General features: G+C 46.9%; 1 protein-coding gene across 1 annotated transcript in view; it reads left to right on the top strand.

Moving 5' to 3' along the window:
* Positions 1-20,429, top strand: part of LOC119449079 (uncharacterized) — a 41,281-nt gene extending 20,852 nt beyond the window's left edge. Inside the window, exons 4-6 of the mRNA XM_037712269.1 lie at positions 2,525-2,956; positions 18,016-18,198; positions 20,241-20,429. Of these exons, the coding sequence (XP_037568197.1) occupies positions 2,525-2,956; positions 18,016-18,198; positions 20,241-20,429 (804 nt within the window). The remainder of the gene's footprint in view (positions 1-2,524; positions 2,957-18,015; positions 18,199-20,240) is intronic.
* Positions 20,430-23,187: the final 2,758 nt, after the last annotated feature.

Genomic DNA, 23,187 nt, shown 5'->3' with positions numbered 1-23,187 from the left:
ATTATTGTATGAAACTATGTATGTACTGGTGGTTTCTTAGCTCTCCTCTTGCTATGCCAGGTATGAGCTGGCGGGAGTTTTGAGGCGGGATAGAGGGCGCGGTAGTTTTTAGGTCCAGACAAATCTATGGGAGGGTAGACATATACAGCTTTGGTAACCTTACGAAATCGTTGAAATATTCAATCGACATACGTGTCCATAAATATCTAACATATTTATAACAATATTGTGGGGAGATACCCAGGTAAAAAGCGGCTCAATCGGGCTTGAAGTTGTCTGGGGGCACGAAAACATGTCTTTCTTATTCGCTCCCAGCAAGAGATTCAACGCTGCCAGGCATACTTTTATGCGCCAGACACCGCCAACGCTTCATCTAATATTTTGTTTTTGGCAAAAAAATTGTATTGCTTATCATATCACCACACTCAGGTTACAGTATCTGTGCACCACAGAAATTAAATGTCGGTCGCAGGCCACTGCAAATCTGCTCGTAAGCTACATATGGTGCCGTCCTGTTATTGATCCTTTTCGCGGGCTCCCGTAGGCGCTGCCATGTTTGATCACGTGGTGACGCGTCCATTGCTTGCCTCAGCTGCCTCCATTGCCTCCGCGTTTACACTGCAAGCACGTGACGCCGGTGCGGCGCAGCAAACCTCTGGGAGGGAAGGAGGGGAGGCGACGTTTAGCCGCCGCACCAATTGCGTATTTTTGTAAAAATGTTGCGAGGCGAGAAGGCGGTAAAGACTTCTGACGCTGCTCAACGAGTGTCCCGTTCTGATCTCGTCGAAAACCTCCGAGCCGCCCCTACCCTAGAGGCACCAGCAGTAGTCGCCAACGCCGCGTGCGTTCGGTGCGAACGCGGGCAGAATGCCGACGGCGTCGACAAGTTCTGCGCGTTGCTGGTGCTGCTGCATGTCCAAGTTTATAGAGCTGATAGAACTACTATCCTTGGTCCGTATAGCTCTCTACTAATTTGCTATTGCAATTGATGCTTCGCCTTTCGGGTGAAACTACGACATTTGTATTTCAGGGGCGAAGCACCTTAGGGCCGAGCCTTAAAAATTAATTGTCCCTCGTAGTCTGTAGCTCTGATTGGCATGGAGACCGCTATGTATGTATGTATATGCATATATGTATATATACAGGGTGCTTCAGCGAACACTTTCAAAAATTCTTAAAGCTTGCCTGCGGCAGATACCCAATTCTTGTTCATGAGCTGGTCTCCTCCAAGAGGCGGACATTACTTGCTCAGGAAATTGACATGCATAATCGACTAATTAACAAAAATTCATTAATGAAGTTCTTAACTATTTACCTGATGACCCATATTTCAATTTACAAATTGTAGCCGTGGAGTTCGCATGGCGGATCCACTCGGAACGAATTCTCGGGATGACACCAGTTTCGAGATATTAATTATCGAACTTTGAGGAGAAATGTATTGGCGTTCCAGATAGTATCTTAACAAAACGTCGCTTTATGCATTCAAGCACAAAATTAACTGGAACGCCTATGCATTTCTCCCCAAAGTTCGGGAATTAATATCTCGAAACTGACACCATCCTGAAAATTAATTCCAAATGAATCCACCTTGCGAACCCCCCCCCACCCCCCCGGCTACAATTTGTAAATTGCAATATGGGCCATCAGGTAATTAGTTAAAAACTTAATTAGTGAATTATTGTTAATGATTCGATTATGCATCTCAAATTCTTGTGCAAGTAATGTCCGCCTCTTCGAGTAGACCAGCTCATTAACTAGAATTGGGCTATCTACCACAGGCAGCCTTAAATAAATTTTGAAAGTGTTCGCTGAAACACCCTGTATATATATATATATATATATATATATATATATATATATATATATATATATATATGCATAGTCTATGCACGCCAAGCCGGCTTCTGCTTCCGGTTCCGGAAGCCAGCTGCCGGCTTCCGGAGAACGTTTCCGGCGTTTTGCCCGAATGATCCCCCGTGCTTCGCCCACTCATCATCATTCACTTCGTGGATATGGGGTGTTTTTTATGTTATTTTTATGTAGAAAGCCTCCGAATATTAGCATGCAGTGGTTTCTTTACTTCGGCCCCAAATCATGCGACACCGAAGTTCACACTTGCAAACACAGCAATTTGTAGGCAGATGCGCATTGCCTTTATTTTTAATTGTCTAACGCACGGTCTCGTTTGGTGTTTCCCAGTCCTTCCCAGATCCCAGATACTGGCGTCTCCAACAGAAAATGGCCATGCCAGGCTTTAAGGCGCATTCACTTATGACCAGTTCGGACACTGGACGGGGGGGATCTTTTGTGTTTCGTTGTTTGAGAACGCTTCGGTAACTCGCTGTTTGTTCGAGGTGAAAGCAAAGAGCTGCGCCCTTTTGGAAGTTCGAAAAGTCCGTTCGTAGGGGCCACTTAGTACACCTCTAGAAAGGCGGCACCCAATGATGTGCTAAGTGAACAAGTATGAGCAGAACGTTGACGTCGATGACAAGCTGCGCATCACAAACTCTTCCTACCCCAGGTGGCCGTGGACAAAACGTGGGCTGTCTCGTGGCTCGACAACAAGACCAAGCAAGTTGCCACGCAGAAGCTGAAAAATGTGCGCACCGTGGTTTGGCCCTCGGACAAGTTCCTCACTCCGGAGGTACTCGAGGAAGTTTACGCGGACTTCAACGGCAGCGCTTCGTCGTTCGCCGATTTCTGGATCGACACGCGGCGCAGCCAGCGCCTGCTGTTCGGCTCCGAGGCGGCCGAACAGGAGCTGCTGCTGGGCGACAACACTCGGCTGCCGTACGTGGAGTACATCCGGGTGCTCAACCGGCTGTCCGTCTCCCTTGGAGCACTGGCAGCGCCGCTCTACTACCCGCAGGGCACCAAGGCCATGTTGCACGGCGGCGTCTTGTTTCTGTACGCTCGGGCACTCATCAGTGCGATCGACAATGAAGGAGTCGTGGTAAGGGTTTTGAGGAGGTCGCCACGTGGTAACGCTTGTGCACGTCAAGCAAAACTTCGAAACAGCTCTGGTGAACAACTTCCAAAAAGGACGCGCTAAACACTTCATCAATGCAAGACGTCGTCTACATTGGGACAAGGCTCTCAGACATAGCCCCGGCATGTAAAAAAGTTACGACGAGCGAGTTTATCGAGTGTTGCTATGTACTATTCTGTACTATATCGCGAAGTATACTTCGCGATATAATGTGCCATTCAAGATACACTGAATAAATAATGAATAACATGGCGTTCACCGCTACTGGAGACGTTTCGAAATGGGAGCCCGTTAGCACCGCAGAAAGACAATATGGCGCAAATTAAAGTATTAGGTTAAGAAAAGCTATACCTGCAGAGCATGCGACGACTACGTGATGCTCACCGCCGAGTCCCTACATACGATACTTAGGACGTGAGATCGAATAATTTCGCTATAACGGGGTGCTATACTGTTGGTGCAGATTGCTCGTTTCATTATGGTAACACGCACACAGGTCTGCAGAATGGCCGTGGGGCGATTGCAGTTCTCGCACGGTCAGTGAAATTCTTCGCCTGCTCTGGGGAGGATTTCTTACGTTTGCTGACGAAATGCCAAAAGCGAATATACACATATTTGGCTAACGTTTCGCTTGGTTGGGCGCCGACGGCCGGGTATCTCGCTAAAGGGAAAACCAGCGCCTCCGCCACGACGGGCTTGCGACTGGCGAAAAAAATCACATCATCTCCCCCTACGGGCAACCATGGTGGGATGCGAAAGCATCCAGGGGGGTGCGCATCGAGTTTCCCATTCGTTTCACTTGGCAACACAACCCAATGAAAGTTAGAGTGAGAAAATGTATTGAGAAGAGAGGAGACGTTTGTACGGGGTTTCCTGCCGACGTTGACGTTTACATTCGGCTTCCCTGGCCCAAAGTTTGGGGTCCGCCTGCCGACGCTGACGTTTACGTTCGGCTTCCCGAGCCTTCCTCTGCTCCGCGGCGGTGGCGCTGCCGCTGCAACTAGCGCCGACGTTGACGTTGTTCATGGCGTTTCGCACATCGTTACACAGAGAGAGAATGACGGAAGCACAACGAACGCGCGCTTTATTGACCCTTTTCGCGGAGCAGTTTGTTTTAGAGAAACGAGATGGCGCTCACGGCGGCGCGCCATACGTCTTCTCAGCGACCGCTACCGCTTCTACCTTGCTTCTGTGCGATCAGCTGTCGGAAATGCAACTGAGTTTTCGCTAACACTGTGCTCCAATCATGCTAGATTGAATCATGTGGATTGAAGACGTGTGCAGTAGTTAGCTGCAAAAATAGTGACTGGCATGACTGAATCTGTGTGGCCAAGTTCGCGGACCGCTGCTGCAACTGTCCGAACGTGTTATCGTCACTTAGAGATGTACGGCTTTCCTCGAGGATACAGAAATTTGCTCATCCGCCAGCCTTGTATCGCTAACCTTCAATAAAAGGGCTTCATCCCCAGAACGTCGGCAAGAGTGAGTACCACTCGTTAAACAATGACAAAGGGAGTAGCGCCGCTTCCTGTCATGACGCGCACGTTATCTATACACATATAGATCCCAAATGGCAGAAAAACTTACGCCCACTCTATCGCCAACGTATCAAGAATAATGGGCGCACACTTGAATATATGCGCACTGTATCCGCACAATAAATGACGGACTACACCGATTGCACACGAATGGTTGAAGCTGAATGTTTCGTGACGATCCACAAGAGTAAGCGAGTTGCTAGCTGTAATATATATTTGCTACAAGATTTGCTACAAACAGCTACGTTTCAAGCCTTGTGCGCAGCAAGAACAAATCTATCGGAACTGAGCACACCCGCGAGCGATTACGCAGAAAATAGTCAGATAGTGGTCGCACCAAGAAACTTCACCGATTCAGAAACTGACAAGCCACTGCTTCAAAATACTTGCCAAATAAAAAACAAAGAGCAAAACACACTAATCCTGACTTATTTCATGAGCGGAATGTTTGGATAGCTTGGAATAGATATTGCCACCTGGTGTTTTGAGTCAGCCAACAATCATCATTGGGTGCCCAGCAAGAACGGAGAAGACGACGAAGTCGAAGATCCCGCGCGAGCTGGAGAACCGTCCCTTCGTGTCTGGCATTCTTCGTGTCTGGCATTCTTCGTGCCTGGCTGCTGGTAGTGTTGCTTGCGCTTGCCTTGCGCGTGACAAACTGGTGGAGGTGCGGGGTAATCTAATCTACGCACCAAACCCCTCCGAGCAGCAGGAGCTCCAGTCCCGTACCGGTGGTTACGCCTGTACACCGCGCCAGCAGAAGGATCCGTGGACAAGCCCCTGAGTTTGGACTCCTCCCAGAGACAATGGCAGCTCCGACCACCCCAACCGGTATGGCAGGCACTACGCCGATTCATTGTACGCTACTCAATCCGCGAACACCGAATCCCTTCCACGGTGCCATGCATGAGGATGTTGAAGATTGGCTGGTGCACTATGAACGTGTTGCCGCGTTCAACAAGTGGGACGATGCAGACAAACTGAAAAACGGATATTTCAGCCTTAACGATAGCGCACGTGTTTGGTATGAGAACCGTGCAGATACCCTAACTTCATGGGAAGAATTCCAACGCCGTCTTTTTGAGACGTATGCGAGCCCTGATCGCCGAGAACGAGCTGAGCGTGATCTCCAGTCCCGTATTCAAATGCCGAACGAAGGTGTCGCAATGTATGTCGAGGACATGACGCGTCTCTTTCGACAGGTCGATCCCAGCATGTCAGAAGAAAAGAAGGTGCGGTACCTGATGCGCGGAGTGAAAGAGCAGCTGTTCGGTGGTCTCGTACGCAGTCCTCCCAAGACTGTGTCGGAATTTCTTTCCGAGGCCGTCACCATGGAACAGACTCTTCGGCAGCGGGCACCATCATACGAACGCCAAGTGAACGCTGCCTCACCTACGGACTTCTTCGGAGCTCTCGGGGGCCACGTCGATTTCTTCCGAGAGCTCATCCGTTCCGTAATCCGCGAAGAACTCCAGAAACTGTCGGTACCTTCACAGCCGACGCTCAGCTCTTTGTCCAGCGTTGTCCGTGACGAAGTCCAGCATGCGCTGAGAGAACCACCCTTCAACACAGAAGCTCGACCGTTAAGAACTAACAGCCCCCGTATGTCATATTCGCAAGCTTTGCGGCAACCTGCACCACCTTCCTCCCCGTTTCGCACCGCGTCCCCGGCCATACTACAGCCCGACCAAGCGGCCTCGTATTACCACGACAACCGACAGGAGGCCCCAAGAAAATCAGACGTGTGGCGGGCGCCTGATCGCCGTCCCCTTTGCTTTCACTGTGGCGAAGCTGGGCATGTCTACCGACTCAGACTACGACTCAGACCGCGTAGTCCCGCGGATTCCCAGCAAACTCGCCGCGACCTAGGTTCGGCCAGCGTCCTCCTGCAATTGAAGAATACGTTGCCCAGCAGCGCGGATCCTCATCAGCTCGACACCAGTCACGCTCCCCTTCGCCGCGGCGGTTTTCTCCGACTCGCCGTAGATATTCGAGCGTGGTGCAGGGTCGGTCGCCCAGCCCGCGCCGGGAAAACTAACCACAGCGGCCTTCGGGGGCGAGGCCGCTCAGTATGGACGTGCTCAAGGACCCCTGCTGACGCGTACGCGGATCGACGATACATCGACGACGACAGTACCTGCTGATTACGGAAGAAAAATTTCCTTGGACATTCCTGTATTGCTCGACGGTCGTGAATTGACTGCTTTAGTGGACACTGGAGCGGATTATTCAATAATCAGCGAAAAACTGGCCACCCTCCTAAAGAAAGTGACGACGCCTTGGAATCGAACGCCAGTTCGTACAGCTGGCGGGCACATTGTCACACCACTCGGCATGTGCACGGCACGAATAGAGATTCGCGGCTCTACGTTTGTTGCCAGCTTGAGCATTCTCCCTCAGTGTTCTCGAGACCTAATCATCGGCATGGACTTTCTCAGGGAGCACGGAGCTATCATCGACATTCGCCAACGCCTCGTCACTTTCTCGACAAAGAGCGCCGCAGCGACGACCAACACCATCCACCCTCGAGCACCTCTTCGTGTTATCGACGACGCTGTCACGTTACCACCGCGTGCAAGTGTCGTGGTTCAAGTGGCATGTGACAGGCTCTTACACGGTGAAGTGGTCGCAGAAAGCAACCACTCGCTCCTGCTTTCTCAAGGTGTTTGCGTAGCAAGAAGCCTTATTGATCTTCATGATGGCCACTCTGACGTTCTTGTCACGAACTTCAGCTACGAACACCGCCACCTTTTCCCCGGTACTGTCATCGCCTACGCCGACCCAATCGCCGATGTCACTGAATGTTTTGTTTCCGAGGCAATTGGCACTGCTGAAGCACCTTTACGCAACGTCGACATTAGTCCAACGCTTCCTGAAGACAACAAACAACCCTTGCGCGAGCTGTTACTCGAGTTTCACTCTTGCTTTGCACGGTCGTCGAAGTTACGTCAAACGGCGATTACGAAACACCGTATCATCACCTATGACGACGCGCACCCCATACGGCAACAGCCTTATCGTGTTTCCCCAACCGAACGACATGCCATTCAAACGCAGGTGAAGGAAATGCTTCAAGACGGCGTAATATAGCCTTCATGCAGACCCTGGTCATCGCCAGTCGTGCTTGTTAAAAAGAAAGATGGCACGCTTCGGTATTGTGTTGACTACCGGAAGCTAAACAACGTCACAAAGACGTGTACCCGTTGCCTCGTGTCGACGATTCTCTGGACAGGCTGAGGCGCGCGAAGTATTTCTCCTCTATCGATCTGAAAAGTGGCTACTGGCAAATGGAAGTCGATGAGCGGGACCGCGAGAAAACTGCCTTTGTTACTCCGGACGGCCTTTACGAATCTCGAGTACTCCCTTTCGGCCTCTGTTCCGCTCCAGCCACATTCCAGCGAATGATGGATACCGTTCTCGCTGACCTCAAATGGAAAAGCTGCCTCGTCTATCTCGATGATGTCGTTGTCTTTTCGGAATCTTTTGACGAGCACCTTCGACGGCTTCCGCTACCTAACATAATACCAACGCACCACTGATCTGAGAAATTCCCAGTAAAAGCTAAGCGACCGACGGACTGAAATGTATCGATGAGACGTATATATTGAGCATCAATCTGCTTTTTTTCTGCCATCAAACAATTCAATGATAAAAAAGACGTGCGTAGTCATAACATGATAAATTGATGTGCTTGCATAGCTGTATACGCAGTAGATTGAAGTTTACCAGTACTAACCTACGGTGGTGGAACTTGTCGTCAGAGGCATTACATTTATGTGTGAAATATAGGATAAGCGTAACATGTTTTTCTCGGAAATCATGCAGACTCGAGAATAATTTATTTTGTTTACACTCCTAGAAAAAAAGCCGGAGAACGCAGCCACCTGGTTTTTATTTAGTTTAAACAAATTCTTCTGTTTTACGTCGCAAAACCACGATATGATTATGAGGCAGCCGGTTTAGATTTCCCCACCTGGGTTTCTTTAATGTGCACCTAAAGAGAAGTACACGAGTGTTTTCCATTTGTTCCCATCGAAATATTCCGCAACGGATTGAACCCGAGAGCTCCAGTTTAGCAGCGCAACGCCGTATACACTATACCTGGTGTTCAAAATTAAGCTTTAGGGAACTTTAAAAAATCGCCTGTGGCAGCTAGCATAATTCTTATTGATGAGCTGGGTTATTCGAAGAGGCAGACATTAGTAGCACGAGAAATCGAAACTCATATTCAACTTATTAACAAAAATTGATTAATGAACCTCTAAGTCAATTACTTTGCGACACATATTGCAATGTACGAATTGTAGCCGGTGAGGTTGCAAAACGCATCCACTTGAAATGAATTTCCAGATTGACACCGACCGCGATAAATGACCTCGTACCAATTACTCCGCGTTCTGTTACGCGAGGAAGGCGGAAACTTGAATAGAATATTGCGCTGCAGTTTTTTTTCAATAACAATGCTTCCCGTAAATCTGAGTACCCGCCGCGGGGGCTCAGTTAGCTAAGGCGTTGCGCTGCTGAGCACGAGGTCGCGGAATCGAATCCCGGCCGCGGCGGCCGCATTTCGATGGAGGCGAAATGCAAGAAGCTCATGTGCTTGCGTTGTAGTGCACGTTAAAGAACCCCAGGTGGCCAAAATTAATCCGGAGCCCTCCACAATGACCTGCCTTATAATCAGAACTGGTTTTTGTCACGTCAAAAACCGCCAAAAGAAGAAAGAAATCTGAGTACAAAGTGCAGGATGGGGCAGATATGTTTTACTTGTTTGAAGCGGCAAGCAGAAATTCAGGTTACATATGTTCCTCCGTATGCGTTTCGAAGGACCTACTGATGAAAAACTATATGCGGAACAATACACAAGAGATACATGCTGCTTGAAGAACGAGAAAAATGTTTGTTCTCCAAAATGAACCGTACAATAACATAGTAGAATGAAAGCCGACACTGCGGCCGCAATGCAGACGCAATCACCGAGCGGCATAAAAGAATAAAATAAAGAGAAAGAAAGGCATTTATTCTTAAGGCATAAATACATGTCATATTCAATTATTAACACCATTTGAGCGGTCTGAACGCAAATACCAGCGCGCGAAGTAGTACGAATGACCCTGCCGAGCAGTATCGCCAGCAGTTTGCAACGGCGCGACCTTGATGCGGCCCAATCCACTTCGATCGCAGCGCCGCCACAGTATTTTTCCACGTCCGGCGCCTCACTGCAAAGCATGCGCCGCCCCAGCCGCTCGTCCTACTCGACCGTATTCTATATTACACTATAGCCGAGGTACGCAGCCGTTGTGACGCCGCCGTCGTCGCGCCATTGTCACCAAAACTTCATGGTTGCATTTTCGCCATCCAGTCTTGGTCAAGCTGCCATCTCTGTCGCACTGTCCTTCATCGTCGTTAACCCGTCACCATCGCGCCGCCGTCTTCGCCGTCACGTTGTCATGCCATCTACCAACACATTTGTGCCGCCATCTTGAAACACCCTCATTGAAATCGGAATAATTATAATATACGATTACAATGCAACAGAATCGAATATACAGCAGTAGTCAGTTGTATACTTCAAAAGCATTGCTACTTTGGCCTTTTGATTTCTGCGTTCCACCGCAGTTTTTCGCTTACTTCGATCTTCGATGGTTTCTGCAGCGATTTGTTTCCCAAGCTACCCTTCTGCTTCATTTCAAGGAATAAGTATTGTCACCAAATCTCTATACTCATTGTATACTAATAAAGAGCTCATTGCGCGTAATGTACCTGGGGCCCTATAGCGTAATAGTGTAGCACTCTGTTTTGATTCCAATCTCCTGACGGCAAATTTACGTAACCGCCAATGCAATCATCGCGCGGTGACTCGCAGCGTTGTTGGAACTGATCAATGAACGCTCTATGCGTTTACAATAGGTAACTTTTGTTTGCTTTCAATGCAAATAGCTCTGCCTTGCTTACCAAGTTTTTACAGCGCAGCTTTTAAGGTGGCGGTCCCACTCCGGCGGCACGAGGGCCTCGTTTTCAGTACTTTTGGAGCAACCGTGGCGGCTCTTCTACTTGGGATATATTGTTGTCGTAAACACCATAGAAAGCTTAATCCTTGTAGATTCCAACTATATGTAACATAAAAAAATTGATTAATGTGATTTAGAAATAAATGTTCAAGAACAAGCATGAGATACATGGTTTTTGCGAACTGCGTCTCAGTTGTGACCATATTTATAAGAAACTACCGCATTTACTGCATTGTGGCTTGCTCTGTAGCTTTAGGACATATTTATCTAATTCCTAGACTGAGCAAAATAATTTTGAGTTTTTACTTTTCGGATAACTTGCTTTTGAAGATTGCCAAATATTGCAAACTTCTGTCGTAAGCAGCCCGGCAACTACATGCTCAAGGAAGCTAAATTTTGGATACGTTAGAGTTCAAGGAATTTCCATCTAGGACGCAAAATTTCATTCATGTACCTTTATTAGTTTTAAACCGCAGGTTCGTATCTTTAGTACCTTCCCGCTAAAATGGGCAAAAGTAAAACCAGAATTCTAAATATTGCTTAATTTCGGCCGTATTATTAGGAAAACTAATAAAGGTACATGCATGTACGTGCTGACAAGTACGTGCTGAAAGGGCTTGACAAAGTTATACTGCTCCGCAAAAATTGTATTATACGTAAATAAATCCAATACATTTCCAAATATCCAATGCCAGAAGCGACGGCCGCGCAGCCATATTCGATTCATTTGAGAACGGGCAGCCTCCGGCTATTTCGAAAAAAAAACGTTCAGTTTTGTTCGTCTGATTAATTAATATTTAATGCGTGCACGTCACTTTGACGTCGTGAGCTGTCCTGTTTTTGTGACCTAACGTGACAGACAGGTAAAGTTGGCGCAGCCCGAAAACATTTGGTTTGACCAGTGGGGAGGGCTGATCGTGAAAAGGCGTAGAATAGGAAAAAAAAATTCTTTTGTTCGATCTAATCATGCATAATCAGTGTGTACACGCAATATCAGATAAGGAGCTTTCGCAGTTTTCCTGACGTTGCGTGACCTGACAAGTGATGTGGGGGTGGCCCGAAAACATTTTTACCAATCCGCCGTTTGCATTGCGCTGTGGCGCCACCTTAGCGGGCTCCGCGAGAAACAATATGTACGGCGTCAGGGACCCGCGGGACGCAGAGGCACGCTCCAAGAAGCGAGCTGAAATGGGTTGGTGCATTTGTCAATAGTTGTAATATTCGTTTTGTGTGAGTGGCCGCTTGTTGGACAGGATGCCTAGGCCGGCAATGACTCTGGTGCGATTACAACCGGAAGTCGTCGAAATATGATGACGGGATTTCGTGCAGCTACACCGACGAAACCAGTCACCGTGCGATGTGCCTCTGAACGAATACATCGTACCGTAACGCGATTGACACAGCGCCTACGCTTGTATTCCTGTTATTCATATTTATTTGCACCGAACATGAGTCCAAACATGCTTTGGAAGTTGAATTGCACGAACGTGAGCACTCGCCAGCCACCCACATCAAGTTTAGGCTGGGGTCGATTCCGCTCAGCGGAGGTTAGCCGTATCGTATATAGCAGCAGAGTTCATGCAGTTGCCACTGTTAGACCTGTACTGAACGTACCCTAATAGGATGATAAAAACTGCGCTTTTATAGCTGAGTCTTGACCACAATGGCCATAGCTCTTTGAAGGGGCGACTCTGCGCCCAGAGTATTTATACAACGCAAGAACGGCGCTGTTTACATCAGCACGCGTACGATCACCGCTCGCTGTTCGCTTCAAGTACAGTAGAAACCGTGCACCGCTCACACGAAATAATGAGCAAATGTTCAAAACATATATGAACACTTCTCATGCACATATCAGAAGCGATCACACTGAGACGAGAAGGCATGAGCGTCCCGGGCACATCGACAACGACCACCTAGCCGCACTGGCACGCGAAAATGCCGATGCCCGCCATACTCGCGTGGCAACGAGCGGTGTTGTTGCTTACGATGCAGTATCGAAAGTACCATCACGTGTTGCCTGTTTAGCATAAGAGGCAAACTGCGTTTTCGGTAACTACTTAATCTGGCATAATAAAATCTGGCAGCATAAAAATACACTCTATATAGTTGCACTTCGTTCATGCAAGCGCCGGCGACCGCGACCGACAACCTTCGTTCAAGAACGGTGCCTGTACCGCGGTATTAGTATACTGCGCCGTGTCGCCGCTTCACTCTCTCTGTGTGTGCATCACACTGTGCTAAGAGTGGTTCACTACAAGTTGGTAAGGTTAGAACCGAAAGATATATGAGCAGTTTCCTTCGTCGTACTTGCTTATCCTATATTTCAGGTCCGCCAGTAGCGGACGAACTCGTAGGCTATGTTAGGCCTAATGAAGCTGCCTGAACGAGATAGACACCGCCTCAAACTTGATGAGGAGGGCTGTAAAGGGCTGTAAATCGTGCATATCAGCGTCGGAAGCACGTTTAGACTCAATTTGAGCGTCAATAAATACATACACGAGCGCATTTGCGGCGATATTCACGTTGTCGGTGCGATGTTCTCACTCGGCGGCAGCTCGCACGGCGATCAGCACACTGGTTTTGTCGGCGTCGTCAGCAGGAAAGCTTATCACACTACGATCACTCGCTGTCGTCGGCCGCGTCGTCGGTCGCTTCTTCGTCATATACCTGTATGACAATATAGGTCTCCCACTGGCACAGTATCACAACTACAGCCGGCCGAGCGTTGGCGCCGGCGTGAGGTCGACTTCTGACCGACATCCGTGTCGTATCGGCATACATTGTGATGTACCGGACGTTAACCGAATATCGCTGCGAACAGCTGAAGTTTCTACCGAAACACAGCGCAAATACCGCGTAGTCGACCGACACAACGCCGACAATGAAGTTCGCGTGCTAGACGGCTATGCTGCATACGCGTGCGTCGTCAGCTGCACGAACCACCGACGCCGTACCACGGCCGGGCTCGACTGGCGCGCGCGTTCGCTTAAGGTGGCGGTCCCACTCCGGCGGCACGAGCCCCCCGTTTTCAGTACTTTTGGAGCAACCGTGGCGGCTCTTCTACTTAGGATATGAAGTTGTCGTATAAACCATAAAAAGCTTAATTCTTGTAGATTCCAACTATATATAATATAAAGAAAGTGATTGATGTGATTTAGAAATAAATGTTCAAGAACAAGCATGAGATACATGGTTTTCACGAACTGTGTCTCAGTTGTGACCATATTTGCATTGCATTGCATTGCAAATATTTGCATTGCGGCTTGCTCTGTAGCTTTAGGACATATTTATCTAGTTCCTAAACGTAGCCAAATAATTTTGAATTTTTACTTTTTGGATAATTTGCTTTTGAAAATTGCCAAATATCGCAATCTTCTGTTGTAAACAGCCCGGCAACTACATGCTCAAGGAAGCTAAATTTTGGATAAAGTAGAGTTCAAGGAATTTCCATCTAGGGCGCAAAATTTCATTCATGTACCTTTATTAGTTTTAAACCGCAGCTTCGTAGCTTTAGTACCTTCCCGCAAAAATGGGCACAAATAAAACCAGAATTCTAAATATTGCTTAATTTCGGCCGCATTATTAGGAAAACTAATAAAGTTACATGAATGAAATTTTGCGTCCTAAATGTAAATTTATTGAACTCTACTTTTACCAAAATTTTATCTTCCTTGAGCATGTAGTTGCCGGGCTGTTTAAACAGAATATTGCGATATTGGACAATATTCAAAAGCAAATTATCCAAAAAGTAAAAATTAAAAATTATTTTGCTACGTGTAGGAACTAGATAAATATGTCCTAAAGCTACAGAGCAAGCCGCAATGCAGTAAGTGCGGTAGTTTCTTCTAAATATGGTCACAACTGAGACACAGTTCGCAAAAACCATGTATATCATGCTTGTTCTTGAACATTTATTTCTAAATCACAATAATCAATTTACTTATATTAGATATAGTTGGAATCTACAAGAATTAAGCTTTTTATGGTATATATTACAACTTTATATCCTGAGTAGAAGAGCCGCCACGGTTACTCCAAAAGTACTGGGGCTCGTGCCGCCGGAGTGGGACCACCATTAAGAAGCGAGCGCGCGCGCCAGTCGAGCCCGGCCGTGGCCGTACAAAACGTTTTCGGTGCTCGCCGCTAGGGTACAGCGCATGCGCACTCGGGACATGCAAAAGGCGGATTGTGAAGGGCTGATTGTAGAAATTGAATAAAAAAGTTTGGAATAGCCTTATGTTATAGCACACCTGATCGCAGATTCCATGTACAGGGCCCGCCACTTTTAAGGGGAACATCGTTAGTATTCACGAGCCTATAGCAGTTGATTTTCAGCACAAAATAGAGAAAACGATTAATTCCTTATTGGTATCATCATCAGGCGTCGTATTCGGCACATTTCCTACGTGAAGTAGAAGGCAAGTTGAAGTTACACCAGCTTGAATACTAATGAGGCGTTTCCTCTTACACTGGACGGCCCTGTACGTTGATATTTCCCTATGCAGCCGTCTTTGTTCAGGCGTTAGGAGCCACCTCTTGCAATGTGTACCAATGCGAGCAGCGAGCAGCGAGCAGAGTAAGACTGTCTTTGGATGCTAATGTTCTATAGCTACAAGTAGTGTTCTCAAGTACGATGAGAATAGAAGAGACAAGTTGGAAGAAATAGGTGCATACATAAGTGGATTCAGACCAATAGAGGGAGCAATACAACCAATCTTTAAGGAATAAAAAGCTCACGGCAAACCTTACCGAAGCGAACTTGTAATATTATAAACAAACCAAGCTTACGTAAATAAACTCCGAGGTGCTTGAGAGCCGTTCCCAGTTCCTTCTTCCCGCAGGAGTTCGTTTTGATCTGCATGTGTCTTTTGCAAGATGCGAATTTTGATATTTGAAATTAGCGAAAAATGCCGCAGCAACGAAGGTGAGCTCAGCTTAAGTGACTTCATCGAGGGCTCCCTTACAGAGCGTGTTGTCCATGCCCTACATATGCCAATGGACGAGAAGAAAGGAAACTGAGGGTCCCGGTTATCCTAAATTACATCCAGATAAAGCCCAGAGACAACAAAAAGAAGGAAATTACTCTTTATTTAATTAAAATGAAGAAATTTCAAGTACTAGCCAATCACGTACACCAACTAAGCACACCAACTAGTTCAATTCATCGCTCTTCTAAGTATTACATAAATGAAAGTGGACGAAAGGACAACTGGTCGCAGATGTATTACGAGCCCCCGTTAGGTCACTCGACCGACGTCTTCGCATTGTGCGTGTGATGCTCCTACTAACTGAGCTACTGCGGCACCATTTTCGCCTTGCTGTCATTGTCTGTTGGCTTTATTTGAACATGCTAATGTAATTGAATGACTCAGACACCAAAAAGTGCATACAGAGAAGCAGGGCGATGATAACTTCCGTTTGCCGTTATTGAGTTCAGAAAACAAAACATTCAATAACACATGTTTATTTTTTAATGCGAAGTTTTCTTAGCGAACGCTGGCAGCTGAGCGTGGCATGCAGCTTCTAGGCGCTGCTGTCTTGCCGAACAGGTCACACACATAAAAGAATTACCGAGTACGACGGTGGGATCGATCCCTGCTTTCCCAGCAGTAGGTCCAATGATTGTGGTGTGACTATAGTTTAAAGCATGGCCTCCGAGAAGGAAGGGTGCGCTTCGTCTGATCTCAGAGGCCATGTTTAGAGCATCGAGCTGCTATGATGTGCTCAACCGTACGGGTACTTTTGTCGCATCAGCGCTGAGTAGCTCCTAGAGACGAAGGGTGCGAGCGCCACTCCTCGCAGCAATTGTGCGCGAAAAATCACGACCGTGCAAAACAACTGAATGTCGGGTTGCGGTTTCCGTAGGAAGTTTCATACAGTGTTAGCGCAAAACAATTTTGCGCATTCCGCAGCCTTGTGACTTGTCCGTTCACAAGCCTGACACTTTCACCGTCGCCCTTCGCTGTTACCTACCAGGCAGAACCAATACTAGACAATACCAGACACACGCAAATGTTTCAACTGGTTTTATAGTCGCAAGACTTCGCAACTCTGAAGTCTCCCAAAGATAATTGGAAACTATCAAGAATAGGTGTCATATGATCTGCAAAGTGAAGTAAATATACTGCCTAATGATTGCCGCCCTATCTGGTTTTGCAGTTCGAACCGTGATGACCAACTTATGGCTTCCGCTACCTAACATAATACCAACGCACCACTGATCTGAGAAATTCCCAGTAAAAGCTAAGCGACCGACGGACTGAAATATATCGATGAGACGTATATATTGAGCATCAATCTGCTTTTTTTCTGCCATCAAACAATTCAATGATAAAAAAGACGTGCGTAGTCATAACATGATAAATTGATGTGCTCGCATAGCTGTATACGCAGTAGATTGAAGTTTACGAGTACATGGTGGTGGAACTTGTCGTACAACGACAAAGCTCTTCGCGGTAATATAGTGCACGTGTTAAAGAATAATAACCTTTCAGCATATAAAAGTTTGTTTACTTATTTTTTAAAATCATGTTGATGGCATTGCGGCACTTCAGGGGCGTATGTTTTTCCTTTTTGCAGCGCCATGGTACGTGTAATTGTGCGTGCGTGTGTGCTATAGTTAAAACATTTTTTTAAAGATTCGCATAGATCGCACAGATCGCACAGCACAATTCGACCTGTTTAAGTGGATTAATTGAAGGGGGTGCACGTTACTTGCGCGACAAATTGCAATGTCCAGGAAGATAATAAAACGTTTCACGAAATAACCTTTTTATTTGTTCCCTTTAGGGCAGAAGTTGCAATTGCGAAATCCAAGCCGTCTTTGCGCAGAAGGAGTCCTAAGGCTTTCGGAACATCCGTCTCGAAAACGTGCGAAAAAAAAATAAATCATTTATCTTAATGATAAGACTGTCCCGAACTGCATGGCTCACGCTTTTGGGAAACTGTTAGCTGGGGCACCTATGCATTTGGTAGGACATTTCTGGGCCGGATTTTTTGAAGGTGGTGCGGAAGTTGAAATTTCACTTGTGCAAAGGTGCCTTCACTGCTGCTTGGCTTCAATTTCGTCTTTGCAATATGTTCCCCACGGTGAATAATGAAAAAGGTAATTAGTAAATATTGTAATTGGGTACCCCGATGTTGCTATTTGTGGCGCATGTACCATCCACATATTTTCATAAATACGCATGAGAAGATGAAACAACGCTATCGCTCACATTTAATTTTGGTTTTTAGTCTGTTCGAACGAACAGTTAGTATCTATAACGTATTTTGTTTTCTTATTGTATCGCTATCTCGTGTCACGAAAGCGAAAAATCATCACTTTCGTAATAGTGATGCAACCCAACGATCACGGTTTGATAGCGTCACCACGCAGCTGTGCCTCGTAAATTAGTTCCCTGCTGGCGCTCTTTCCCATACGTGACCCTTGCTCCAGTAAAATATCTAATTGACCATCATCAATTTTCTGTAGATAAACCCGCAAGGCGAGATCGTGTCATCTTGGCTGAACGAGGACCTGCAGGAGACCTACGAGCAGCGTACTCTTGGCTGCCTTCCCGGAAACGTCAGCATTTTCCCCGAGATTCCGGCGATGGAAGTTGCGTACGAAGCTTTCAAGCGAAGTTTCGAAGATAACGATACCCAGCTATCAGAGGTGGGTGACAATACGAGACGTCTTTCTCGTGGTGATAGACGTAACACCCATATCTGAAATACTGCAATAGCCTACTACAGATGAAGATGCCAAGTAAATGAAGAAGCGAATTCTCGGGATCTTTTAGGCACCGTTACAGCCACGCCTCATCTACTTTCACAATTCATCGTTCCACCGCGAAACTCACTAACACTGACATGGCGCTGTTTGGCCATACCTGGCCCTTGTGCCATTAGACAACATTCATTCATTCATTCCTATGAGTCTTGGGGCCATGAAACACTTTGTAAGCATAGTAAGAAAATACAGTCGTTCTGTCGAGGTTGCTGTGAACGCGTGAGCCAAATATTACTCCACTGCGTGCATCATTGTATTTACAATTTCCCGCCAACACAGGAAAAAATCGATTCCCCTCGCTTCCGCAATGCTGTCGCACCGGAAGCAGCTGGCCGACCAACGCTATTGGCTGATTTCGTGATCGTGAGAGCATTCTCAGTAATAGATAATGGCTAATTTTGAATTAAAGAACGGAGAAATATATGTCTGGGATAAAAAAAAGAAGAAAAAATAGCGTAGCTTGCACTGGAGGCGCAATGCTAAAGAGATAGCGGAGCTGATGGGCACCTAGCTAGTCCTGGTTTTTGGGCTAGGCTGAGCACTACCAAGCCATCCCCAGCGTTTTGCGGAATTGATCGCGCAGCACGGCATCTTCTTCGGGAGTACCATCTATGGCGTTTCATTGCTTCTACTGATCGAGCGTCGCCGCGCGGCACTCGATCATTATTGTTGACCTAACAAAAGCATCTGCAAAAACTAGAAAAATCCAAAAATGAGTATGTGCCTTTCAATTTACCTTTATGTACCTGCTCAACAGTGGTATCACTAAAATGTCGAGCGTGAGCAGCAGCAGATGTATTGGTCACAAAACCTGAAGGCTTCGTCGTTATCTTCTTAGCGCACGTGCTGGTCACATTCTCGCCAATGCGATTTTTTTCCCTTTTTTAGGGGCGAAGCTCCTTATGGCGGCACCCGTTCCGTCCCCGTCGTAGTAGTAGTAGTAGTAGTGTGTAACCAGTCTGAGAAAAATGAGAAAAAAATTCCGAAGTTGTGTCCGTAACGCGGAATCGAACCAGGGACCCCTCGCTTCCGAGCGCGCGGCGTTAGCCCACTACGCCACGAAGCGGACATGGACAAACGCACCACGATGGCTATAAATACCCAACATTAACGAAAGGCCGCGTTTCTAGCGCGTTTCTAACGCGTTCGTGCTAGCGCGTTACGGCCCGTGTAAGAAGCTGGTGTAAGACGCTGTGGCCTCTCCACCTTACCTTCAACGCGTTTCGAACGCGCTGCCCAAAGCGGTGGCAAGTCAAGTTCAAGTCGAGGAGCGTTTATGAATACGGGGGGTATACTCTCTCAACAGTCATGTGATGGCGTCGGCAAACGCGGTGCACGTTCCGGCATGTGTAAATGGCTGCGTAAGACGCTGTGGCCGCTCCCCCTTACTAGAGAGTACTGCACGTTTCTAACGCGTTTGTGCTAGCGTCCCCTTAAGCGGGAGATCCGATGATTCCCTCCGGAGCTTCGCCCACTCATCATCATTCACCTCGTGGATCTGCTGTCATTTTTAAGCAAGCTCTTATTTTTTTAACTCCATCAAAGTACATCTCAAGAACACACATGGACCTTGCCAAAGCAAGTACCGGTGACCAGTTTTGGACCATACATTTACTTTTCACCACCTGGCCAAAAATAATTGTGACCTACTGTATCTCGCTTAGATTTTAGAGAAACCATTTAATATTTCAATTGGTTGGTATTCGAGAAAAGTAAATAAGAACTAAAGCAATAAAACCATTCAAGGCCAAGTGTTTCTTGTCTTGCCAATTAATGGTTACAGGGCGACAATCGTTGTTTGCCGACCTGTAATAACTAGAAACGCACCGCAAGGGCAAAATGCAACATTTCGGCACGAGTGCCGAAATATCCTTGCCGTGGTGAATATTTAGGAAGAATAAAATACGCAGTTTTTCTTCGCCCAGGATTTGACGGAGGAAAAAGTGTTCTTCATCACCGCGTGTCTCTCCACGTGCGCTACGACGCCCGCCGACAACCTTTACGGCGGCGACTGCAATAAGGCGGTGGTGAACTTCGAGCCCTTCGCCAGGGCCTTCAATTGTCCTGTGGGCTCCAAGATGAACCCTGCGACAAAGTGTTCATTTTACGACTGAGTTCCTGACTTTCGCGATTTCTGTTCTGTGCCTCGATTCTTACTGTTGCAATGTACATTTTCTTTTCTTTTTGGCGCTACATTAGCAGTGCTCGACGAGGTGCTGGACACTTTGTTGGGCAAACTTTTTTTTCCGACTGCGTTATTTACGCTACCTTTTGTGCTTCTTTTTTTTTTCGAATGATGAAAATTTTATGTTTTTCTCTCGTAATTATAAAATGTTGAGTTTTCAGACACTTTGGACAAGAATCGTTCACTCAACAGTTCAAATTTTGTGATTGATGACTAACCATCGCTTTCATTTGCCGTACTCCGCTTTCGTAGAGGACACCCGCCTAAGGAGTCTGCACCATTCGCAAGAGAGTTTTCTTCTTTTGCCGAGCAAAGCAAGCATGTCTGCCTTTTACAATAGTATGCGCCCTAGCGATCTTGTATTTGTATATTTTGAACCAACAATTGATCATTGCGTGCGCGTAACATCTGTGTATCGGTTATTCCCATAATTCACTTTGAACTTCACAATGTGATGTATGTCTGCTTTCTTGGTTCTTTATAATCGGTTATATTTACTTAAAAACTGGCGGACTTTCAAACTTTACCAATAACTTTTCAAATGCCCCTGTAACGTGGTTATAACATTTGTTGAGTGTTCTATAGTTGCTGCACTGCACACCGAGAACACGCCTCCGAGATAAGGACAATAGCCGTAGCTGTTTCGATTTATCCTACGAGTTCCTATACGATGGACGCCCAGTGCCATCTGTCAGTTTCTAGAATAACGCTACCAAATTTTTTACTTGACATAAAATAAAGGCTTCGTTTTTTTCCGTTTCTGTGATTGTTGTAAAAGCAATAGGCAGAATTCTCGCTTACTGTACATAGGCATGCTATATTTGCCGTTTTTCTCGAGAAAAATGCGACTGGGTAATGGAGACAACGTATGTATTAACAGTTTTGTTGCCAAGGCGCCTGGATACCACTTCTGTAGAACCAGCGCTACACATTACCGGGAATCGCTTAACTTGAGCCGCTGTTCAATGAACTTTATCGAGTGAGGATATGTCACGGGCGTGCAATATCCTCTATAGACTACCGTACTCGTTAACTGAGCGCGCTGACGTGGGTATAGTTTTCCCTCTTTCTTTCCCTCTTCCCCTTCCCCCAACGCAGAGTAGCTGGCTAGAGGAATTTACCTCAGGCCGACCTCTCTGCATTTCGCATCATTAAACTTATTTCTCTCTCTCTCTCACTTTCCCGGCGGCGGCAAGACCCGAGCGTTTCCACCGCCCCATTCTCTCTCTCTCTCTCTCTCTATATATATATATATATATATATATATACCGAGTGGGCGAGGTATTTGAGAAGACGATGTAGGCTTCAGGCTGAGAATATCGCCAGCAAGAACAGACATCTTCACCAAACTTTGGGCAATACTTCTCTTGCGGTTTATTCCCACAATTACTTAATGAATTCACCATCCGCAGCAATAACCCATACAATTCGGCTTCGGAAACGGCTGCATGCACGGATCAGGTGGTCTTTAGAGATGTTGGCCATTCAGTCAGCAATGGCGGCATTCAGAGAGTCTTTTGTATTATGTGGCTGTTTGTTGGCCTCTCAACGACTTCCCAGTAATAGTAGTTGAGTGGATTTAAATCAGGAGAATTAGGAGGCCACAAGTTGGGAGTCACGTGACCGCAGAAGTTATTAGCCAGTCACTCATGGGAGCCGCAGGCGGTGGGGGTGGGAGCCGAATCTTGCTGAAAGGCATAAGGTCTTCCTTTCGAAACAGTCTCCCTTCAGGGCTTTACAACTGTGGCAAGCAACTCCACGTACGCGGCAGCATTAACGCGGAGTCCTGCTGCAAAAAAGTGTGGCGGAATGACGTCACCCTCGTTGCTGACGACGGCTAACACCATTACAGACAACGGAAATCTTGTGTGACTTTTTGGTCTAAGTCAAAGTTCTTTCAATCTGAAAAAAGAGCATTCCAGGGTCCTCAGGTCTCTTCAGCTTGCTTAGCAAGCGCTTGGACCGGAGCAGACGATTCCCCCGAGTTTTACCGGACATGAATTGCCCCCTCCTCATGACATAGGGATAGTACCTGAAGACCTCGTGCACAGCGAGCCTGACAGTCGACTCTGCCATTGGGGGTTCATTTGCAATGGCCCGCATTGACTTCCCTGGGTCGTCACTCACGATGACTTGCAGGCGCCAAAAAAATCAGGGGTTCTGACAATGTCCGACCGCTTATTGTGCTTTTTCCTCGTCGCCATAGATGCCACGTCACCGCCAGAACTGTTCGTTCTGTCCAGTTCTGATCAGTTCTCTCCGCACCTTGTAAACAAAAGACTTCGCTACGTTGAGAAAGGTGGCAATTTCCAAGTCGCTGTGGTGTGCGGCGAAGAGGACTGAATGGTGTTTCATTTCCTGCGTCCACCTTTGCACTTTCATCTTAAACTGCGCAGTATGGATGATAGGGATCAACCAACAGGAAGCCGCCGGCCCAGATAGATGAGTCTGCTGGTGTCAATGGCGATAAGGAATAGCGTTCTCAAATACCTCTAGCGCCCGGTGGTGCGCGAGGTATTTGGGTGCGCACCCGGTGTTGAGGCAGGGTAACTAAAATTTTTTTGTTTCGTTTTACAAGCCAAAACCATAATTTCATTATGCAGCACGCCACAATGCGGGGACACATACCTCATTTATTTGACCACCTCTTTACTCAAGCGATTAGTTTTCTTTAGCTCTTTCTGTCA

Source organism: Dermacentor silvarum, chromosome 4 (assembly GCF_013339745.2).
Source record: "Dermacentor silvarum isolate Dsil-2018 chromosome 4, BIME_Dsil_1.4, whole genome shotgun sequence".
Classification (NCBI taxonomy): domain Eukaryota; kingdom Metazoa; phylum Arthropoda; class Arachnida; order Ixodida; family Ixodidae; genus Dermacentor; species Dermacentor silvarum.
Note: the sequence above shows the minus strand (reverse complement) of the source record. Positions and strands in the feature narration are given on the sequence as shown.